Source organism: Melanaphis sacchari, unplaced genomic scaffold, assembly GCF_002803265.2.
Source record: "Melanaphis sacchari strain LSU unplaced genomic scaffold, SCAv2.0 Contig43_pilon_pilon, whole genome shotgun sequence".
Taxonomy (NCBI): domain Eukaryota; kingdom Metazoa; phylum Arthropoda; class Insecta; order Hemiptera; family Aphididae; genus Melanaphis; species Melanaphis sacchari.
In genome coordinates this window covers 2,220,263-2,229,719 of record NW_020271284.1, presented here as the reverse complement: position 1 = coordinate 2,229,719, position 9,457 = coordinate 2,220,263, and the positions used below count along the sequence as shown (strand labels likewise).

The 9,457-nt window shown below is 26.2% G+C and overlaps 1 protein-coding gene across 1 annotated transcript; it reads right to left on the bottom strand.

Moving 5' to 3' along the window:
• Positions 1 to 763: 763 nt before the first annotated feature.
• On the bottom strand, positions 764 to 8,889 carry LOC112597684 (reticulon-4-interacting protein 1 homolog, mitochondrial-like). The gene is made up of 6 exons (XM_025343847.1): positions 8,788 to 8,889; positions 6,816 to 7,274; positions 5,564 to 5,793; positions 5,251 to 5,448; positions 2,227 to 2,339; positions 764 to 1,628 (listed from the first exon to the last, which is right to left on the bottom strand). The coding sequence occupies exons 2-6, from the start codon at positions 7,018 to 7,020 to the stop codon at positions 1,223 to 1,225; spliced, it is 1,152 nt and encodes a 383-aa protein (XP_025199632.1). The 5' UTR covers positions 7,021 to 7,274; positions 8,788 to 8,889; the 3' UTR covers positions 764 to 1,222.
• Between the last annotated feature and the right edge of the window lie 568 nt (positions 8,890 to 9,457).

Below are 9,457 nucleotides of genomic sequence, written 5' to 3'. Positions count from 1 at the left end.
AATAATTATTATTTGGTATTTAATAGTTATCTATCACAAATACCTGATGAACTAATAAAACAAGTAGCAAACATGTACTATATAACAATTTTGTTTAAGAAATGTGAAAATAAAAATATATTTTGTTATCTAATAATTTATAAACTAATAACATATAAAACAAACAACTATGTTTTCAAACATACAATTTACAATAAACTTAATTTTATTTAAATATTATTCTAAAAATGTATTTTCTGAGGAATTTTAAACCTAACTATAGAAAAATAAAATTATTGTATTATAAATTCCTGTTGAAACAATTAATAGGTACTTTTAACATTGTTAATCTCCTTGTAACTATTTGGAATTCTTTCATCCTGATATACCAAAATTATTGACTAAAAATGCAGTCGCTGAGTTAAATGAAAATTTGTCTGTTTAAATGTTAAATTTACTAACTGTAATTCAATAAATTCTATCAACAATAGATTTATAACAGCAATTACGTAAATCGAACGAAGTACACCAGAAAAATATATTTCAGCATAAGTTAATAAATGGTAGTTATTTACAGTATTTAGATAGTTTTATAACTATTAATAATTTATTGGATTAATGAAATAATAAATCAATGTGAAATGCTTATATATCTTTATTATTAATATATATTTATATAATAAATTGAGATGAAATTAATTTAAAATAATTTAAATTAATTAAATAGGTACATAGTTTTATAATTGAAAATTACAATAATTGTATAAAAAATAAATTGATCAATAACATATTGACATAGGTACATGACTTTATACTAAACTAAATTTCAGACTATAGAACAATATATTTTTTTTACATACACAAATTAGGCAAGTTTGTTAACCATGATAATTTTTTTTTTTTATAAATGTTTATGTATGATTTAATTTTTTATAAACTTTACTGCTTCTGACTACCAAATTGCCAATTTTTTATAAAATTATTTTCTTTTAACAATACATATTAGTGTGTGTACCTATTAATATTGGATTTAAGTACCTATTGGACATAATACACGATTGTTAATAGTATGTATAAAAGTAAATAAATATAATTAATTAGAACTTCACTATTTAAATTTATACAGGAAATATATATTTTTAGGGAGATGCTAACGAATTTTACACCAACAAGCCAAATGTATGATTATAAACGTTCCAGTTCACTTGAAATTCTGAAATCGAGGTTAGCGCTGCCGTTCCTGTTACTTTTCGTCGAACTTGACGGCCACCTTTCCGCGGAGGTGTCCGGCTTTTACCCGACCGAACGCTTTTTTCATGTCGGCAAACTCGTAAACGCTGTCGACTGGAACAGTTATCTTCTTCTCAGCGGCTAATTGGGCCAGTTCCGCTATGCCGCGCTCTGCGAGCATAAAAAATCCCCATCGGATCGTGGAGCCTTTGAACACCGCACCTGAACAGACGTTCGGCACAACTAGATCGTACGCGTTCTTCAACATACCGAACACCACTCCATACGAGTCCGTATTATGTAACACAGGACTGCGGAGGGTGATGAATGTAGCCCACGACCAAGGTTTCAACAGCGGCGTGTACGCGCCACCGATATCTTCATATGGTATCCCGGCCGCATCCAAAATCAGGTCGTACCTATAAAATATTATTAATATTACAACGGTAAAAATTAAAGACAAGTTGGTACTGTTCTACTGTACATTAGATATCAAGTGGGTCACTGTAATAGGTGTTTTAAATACTTAAATTTCAATTTCAATGATATATGATACATCATTGTATACGAAAATGATTCAGTCATCCTATATATTACTAAACATTTATATTTCAAATGCTTATAGGTTTGTTAGTAATTTATTGTACTATTGGTAATACGGTATAACTTCACTCAAAATCTAAAATACTGCGTTAACCAATTATTATTTAACAACTATTTTACATAAAACGAACAAAATACAAGTTTAATGCAACAATACAAATAATACAATATAATATAAGTAGTAAGTACCGTATACATAACTACCTAAGTCAACATTTTTCAGTTTATACATAGGTACATAATTTTTATTTTATTTTTTTGCATATACGTCACATTTTGTCGTCTATCATTGGTAAAATTTAACTCATTTTAACAAATTCAAACGATTTTTTATGCCATATTGCAGCATTATTATTAACAATACTCCAGCATTATAAATAAATAATATAAGACATATTAATAATATTTTCATACTTTCCATATTGTTCTAACTGTTTTTGTGCATCTACGGTAGTGTAATCAATGATATTATCTGGTCCAAGTTCTTTCACTAAATTTATGGCATTTGTACTACACGTAGTAGTTACCTAAATAATAGAAAATATAATTAATTAATAATATTTCAAAGTTCAAAGGATATTGTTTTTAAAAATAATTCATTTTAAATTAAATGAAAAAGATATTGCATAATATTAACCAATGGTTTATTTAATTATTTGTATGTTCATTCATTATTTTTAGCTAGCTATTTATGAATCTATTTACTCCGACTTTTGAATTTCTAATTATTACAACTAAAGTTTAAATACATAGTACCTTATAATAAATTGGAAAATAATTGGTTAAAACTTTAAATGGTTACTTACTTCAGAAATCTCTGATATTTTAAATAATTAATGAACTAGGAAGTTATATATTTACAACAGTCTTACAATTTTCAGCGAAAATAAAATTTAATTTTCTTGTAGTAATAATTTTAAGTATAATATTTTTAAAGAAATTTCTACGATTAGGTATTTGATTGAATAAATATTCAATAGGTGTTGTGTATTTATACAACACCTGTACTTAATGAAAATGTAGATTCGTTTTTTTTTTTATCATTTAAAAATTAATAAGAGTAATTTAAGCTGTTCACCAAATTTTTAAATTATTATCTTATAGACATAATATAATTTTAAAAAATGTTTTTGTACTGATAAAAAAAAATAATTAATAATAATACTTAATATAAATAAATTATAAAATATCTTCAGACATAATGACCGAATGATGACGGTGTTTTAATTACTCGCACAAGTTATAAACTCTTACTATTATATAATAATGTGTAGATGTATTATAAATAACATGACAATCAATAAAATATAAATATTTTTTATATCTACACAAAACATATAGTAAAGCATAGGTCCATATTTGGCTGAACAAAAAATATTGAGCTATTATTTATAAATGTTCAAATAAATATATTTTGATGTAGTATTTTTATATTTTTCAAATTAATGTAAATGTAAAAAAAAATATTTATTTTAAAAAAAAGTTGTTAGCCAGTAGTAGCATCAACTCTTATTCTAATAATAACCATAATAATACAATAATGTTTTAATGGTAACTATAGAATTAATTAAACTGAATATTTCCATTGTTTATCTTTATTATATTTAATTGTTTAGTCAATGTTTTAAAATGAATAATTCTTATAATAAATGGAAATGCACGAAAAAAATGTCAAGTCATACTAGAAAATCAATTTGAATGCTTTCCAAAATACAGTGCAAACCACAATAAATTATTACAATATTTTTTCACTCCAAATTCTGGAAAACAAGAAAACATTGATATATCAAAGTATGAGGTAAAACCACTCCTTTTTTTTAAAACTGATTTGATTAAAGAAGTACCAATATCTAATGCATTTCACGAAAACGCAAATAATTCAAATACACCAAAAAATTAATTTAATGAAAGCAATCGAATGGAACAAAAACAAAAATTGAAAAATCCTATTTATGTTAAGTATATAGATAAAATCTCGAAAAATAAATACCTGATTGATTTGAATTAATATCTTTGATTTATAAAAATACGTACATATAATATAAGTTTAGTATAGGTAATAGTACATAATGAATGATTATAAGTTATAACTTATAGTGTCTTATAAACTTAACATAAATTAACATATTATGTAGGTTATTATTATTTTGTAAATTAAGAAATTGATTTTGTTGTTCAATAATGTGATTGGATTTTTTGTAATTTTGTGTATGATTTAGAAAACTGGAACATTCATTTAAATCAAGGATAACTACTATATCTGGATTTTTTGGTTTTTTGATTAGCTTTTTTATTAATAATTTATATAATATATTTTCCAGTTATTTAAGCAAAATATAGAACTATAGAGTGAAGAATATTCTATTTTTAGGATCGTTTGGTTTGTTAATAATTTAAATAATAATTGGTTGAGGTGTTTTTTAAATTGTGAATACTGATTACTAAAATTGATTAGCTAATTAATGGAGACAATATCACGGAATATAACTACTAAAAGGAACTAATATTTTTAGATATTTAATATCATCATTAAGCTGAATTGTAAGATAACTTTTGCTTATCAGCTAAGATTTAAGGCTTCTACTGTGAAAACTAAAAATATAATAGTTACTATCTACCTATTTGTTTGAAGTTTAATATTTCTATCGTTTTATATCATAACTAATTCTAATTTCGCATGCGTCAGACATCAGAATAATATATGTGTTAGTAATCCAATCTCCATGGGTATAAACGAATAAATAATTTATCAACTTATATTACTTTGAGTAATTAATTTCTTTATTACTATTATATTATTATACACTAATTTCGCAAAGAAAAAATAATCTATATTTATAGAAAAAAATTTAATTATTCAAAAAATTCAAATGCTTATAAATAAATAATACAGCTTATATAAAACTTTTTTTTTTAAATTCTAGTAAGAAAAATGTAAGTGAAATCTTGTATCGATTTTTCAAGCATTTATTATTAAAATTAAAATGTTATACATTTTTAATTAAAAAAAATTTTAAAAAACTTAATTAAAATTTATGAAAAAAAAATTCTTTTTTTGATATTTCCAAATTTTAAGAACGACTTATGAAGAACATTGTATAACATTAATAAGTTATTAAAGAAAAAACAATAGTATCGACATAAAAAAAAAAAATGTATAATATTTAAATGTCTATAAAACAAAACAACACGACATAATAGTAAAATTATGGGTTTGCAATATACGAGTACCTAATACCTATTCATGAGTGATCGCTCTATCGTTTTCAAACAATTAGTTGAAGGGTTTAATGATATTTTTTTAATGATTAAACGTTTTAAACTAATATAATAATTAGCTATACCTAATCTATCAAATATTATAAACGTGTGGTGATAATTTAGCCAAGTCGCTACATAATATATAGTGTAATGTCAATTTTTACGCCTATACAGTACCTTGGCGCCCCACGACTTGAGTATCTGTATCGCACTATTACCGACACCGCCGGATCCACCAATAACCAGTACGTTCTTATCGGCAGCGTTTGAAGCATTAAGACCGCCGGCCGACGTCAAGGCGCACCATGTGGTTAGGCCTGTGTACAACAAGCACGCAGCTTCCTCGTAGGACATGTAATCAGGCTTCCTGGCTATCTACAACAGCATAAAAAAATTGTTTTAGTTTATGTTTGGTACTATATCACTATTCAAATTGAAAACAAATATACAGCAGTTGTTTAACACGGGCGAATGGGCGACCGACCATTACCTGAGTTATAGGAACTGTGACAAACTGGGCGTGACAGCCGTGTTGGAAAGGAGCTACGACACCCAAAACGGCGTCACCGATAGCTAGGAGTTCCGAGCCGACTTCGGCTCCTTTTGCAACTACTTCACCAGCAAAATCCCGTCCCAAAGTTATCGGGAACTCGACGGGCCTGAACAGTGATTTTTTTTTTGCCTGCCGGATCCTGCTCAATAGCACTTGACCATAACCCTCTAAGAGTAAAAATCACAATCATTTATATATAATTAAAACACACGCATAATACTATAATAAAGTAAGTTAAAAGTTTAACCAAAGGCTTAAGTTATAGAGTGACTGCGTATAATATAATAATAACTTTATAAAGACGTTACCCCATGTCCCACGATTAACGTGATTTAATTATTTTTTATAATACATAGATTAACTTATTTCAGTAATTTTGTAAAAAATAATGGTTTTATTTTAAGTTATTCAAAACCAGAATATATGTACGTATCATTAATATATAAAATAATATAATATAATAAATAATATAATATATACCTATGGAATTTAAATTTTTAATTTCAAATACTAACATTTACCATATTATTGGAGAAATAAAATCTAACTTTTTAAATTAATTTTTAGTGGCTACTGTTTTGAATAACATATATTTTAAAATCAAAAACCCCCATACCTATATTGAATCATCAAATATGTGATATATTTATTACATGTCAGTTAGCCGCTATAATCGGCTTGAAAACTATTTTGAATCTTAACTCAATTTCCTCATTATATTTTGTTTTTAATGAATTACACTATACTTTTTTATAGTTACGAAAAACTTTTCAGTAAGTGTAAGCCGTAAAAACATAATTAATTGCATAAAATACCAAAATCCAAGAAATTGATAAAATTTAGAAAGAAATTCAGCACACATAAGATCTTTAAAAAGTTTTTAATTTGTTGTTCACCTTTTATTGACATTTGCGACATATGACGTGATACTTCCATTATGTAATTATAATGTATTTAATGTATAGGTATAATATAGTATAAAATAATATGCATTTTTTTTGTGACAAATAATTGAGATTGAACTGACAAACTAACTGCTGTTGATATTATTGTTTTAAGGAATATACTCGTAAAATATGGCGAGGTAGACATTTTATAACCGTAATTCGGCCAACACCAGGCAACACTAGTTAATAAAGTATTAGGTTTAAGTATGACTATATAACATGCACTTCTACTGTCTACTTACCGGCCATGAGCACGTCGATGGGATTGACAGACGATGCTCTAACACGCACCAAAACTTCTTTAGGCCCGAGGGACACGGGTAACTCTGCCTTGTCGTTGAGCACGGCCGAGTCTTCAAACGGTGCGTAAGTGTCGATTTGCCACGCCGTCATTCGATCGGGCCAAGTTCGTACACTGTCAGTGGCAGAAACGTCCGTCTTCGTCATAATATCGTTAATTTCTTATTGGTATTTAAAAACTACAAATAAAGCTTGAGTTGACAGTCGGCGGATGAGCGCTAACCGAACGACAAGTAAGTTTTTCCTTTGGACGAACTATGGGCGAGAAGTCGCACGCTCGCAAACGATACTAACACCGTGATTGTTATTTCACACGGCGGACTGACAGGAAAAATGAATCACGCAACAAATTGTGTTCAGACCGTGGTGGTAGTGGTAGTGACGAAATATCAAGCAAGTAACTATATCATTATAATAACATATTATATTATGGCTATAGGTGTGCCAAGAAACTATGATATTGTAATTATTATAATAAAGCTAGCAGCGCTTGTACCTACAAATTAAGATAAATTTAGTTTCGATAAGTGGCGTCACATTCACATGCGTCTAAGTAGATAATATTAAAGACGAATCAATTTGTATTTTAGACTCAATACTGACTTAAACGTTTAATATTTAATGTTTATGATAAAAAACGAATTATGTACAAGAATATATAACTCTTGGTTACATGGTTTCACCCTATCCCTACTCTACAAATTACAATAATTGTACCTTAACATAAAATAAATACTCACTTTATTATACTCACTTATAGATTATTTATCGCAATATAAAAAGTAACGATAATCGTATTGTTAAAAATGTGTTTATAGAAACATATAAATTAAACACTAAGCATCTAAAATGTTAAAAACAATTATTTATGTTTATAAATATTGTGTTTAAATTTGTGTTATGTAATATTTCGTTATCGTCATTCAATAAAATTTATAGTATTACAATTGTGACAAACCGAACATTAGAGAACAGTTTATAATAAATAATAAAATAAGCATCAAGAAATGAATTACGACAATAAACCTACCTATAACTAATAAGTAATATCTAATAAATAATAATAGGTACCTGTATGGCTACATACGCGTATTTGTAAATACTAAATGTAGTTTTAAAATAAAATCACTTTGCCTATAAAAATTCTAATAATCATAATATTATTCACGTGATCATGTAAATTATACTATTCAAAGCTAGAACGTAGGTAACGCGGATAGACAATTAGATAGGCATTTATTATAGATACATAATATGAGTACCTACTATAAGCCGCTGCAGTCATTAAATAAGATAGGTATTATTTATGATATAATTATTACCAATTAAACTATATAATATATTATTAATTTATACCAATATGTTCATATAGGTATATTATTGAAATTAACATTAAGTACATATTATCATGTACCTATATATAATATAACATGCTTCATTACAATATTTTTATTTCTCGTAAAACTAAATATTACATAATTTTATAATATACCTATAAATTATACTATTGCATTATTTCTTCCGAAATGAATAATGGAAATTGTTTTATAAATAAATCACTATATATTTATTATTTAATTAAAATAATACTGAACTAAATAATGGTTCTTTAAACATGATTTAATGAACCATAATTCTTGATTGGTTCATTACATTAAAAACGTATAAATACAACCTGATATTAAGACGTTAAGTCACAGATAAGCCGATAAGGACAATTTAAATAACAATATTATTCAATAATAATTTACGTTTTATGTAGGTATTAATCTAAAGGTACGATCGTATGGATATTATTTCATAATTATATAATATCTAAACTTATTATAATTTTATGATGTTATTGTCTACATGACTTGACTATTAGCAGTGTATTACAATTGGAGGAAAATTTAAGATAAAAAACGAACTTACATGAAAGTTGAAATGAAAAATCTCCAATCAACGCGATAAATAAAAAAATTCGTTTATTCTGAACTTATACTTTTATTTTTATCAAAGAATAATAATTCAAAATGTATATAATACATTGATATTTGATAACAATTAAGTGTGATAAGATATGTTCAAAGACCGTGGTATGCAAAGTGCATACGAGCAGGGCGCCAGGGCTAATCCGATGACTAAATATATTTATATTTATTTAGCCACGGTTAACAGGATTGAAGAAATACTGTTATTTTTAGAAAAACATTTCTTTAATATGCTTTTGGAACATGTTAATACTATGTTCGTGGTTAGGCGCGAAAGATATATTTTAATTTTTATTCCAAGGTTAATGACAAGGTAAGTGTAATAATATACTCGTATTATGCGTAACTGCATAAATAAATCCATTACTACATTATTAATATTAAATATTGATACCTAAAAACTTATCTAGATCAGCTTAAAATTATTAAAAATTAACCGTGATTTAAAAAAAAAATTACATCCTAAATCTATGATATGTCTAATAAATAGTCCCTTAAAATTCGTATATTACCAAAGTGCAATAATTTATTGTATTATTGTAATATAATAAAAATTAATTAAAATGTTAAGTTACATGAATACTTAGGTACTAATAACTAATTGACTAAAA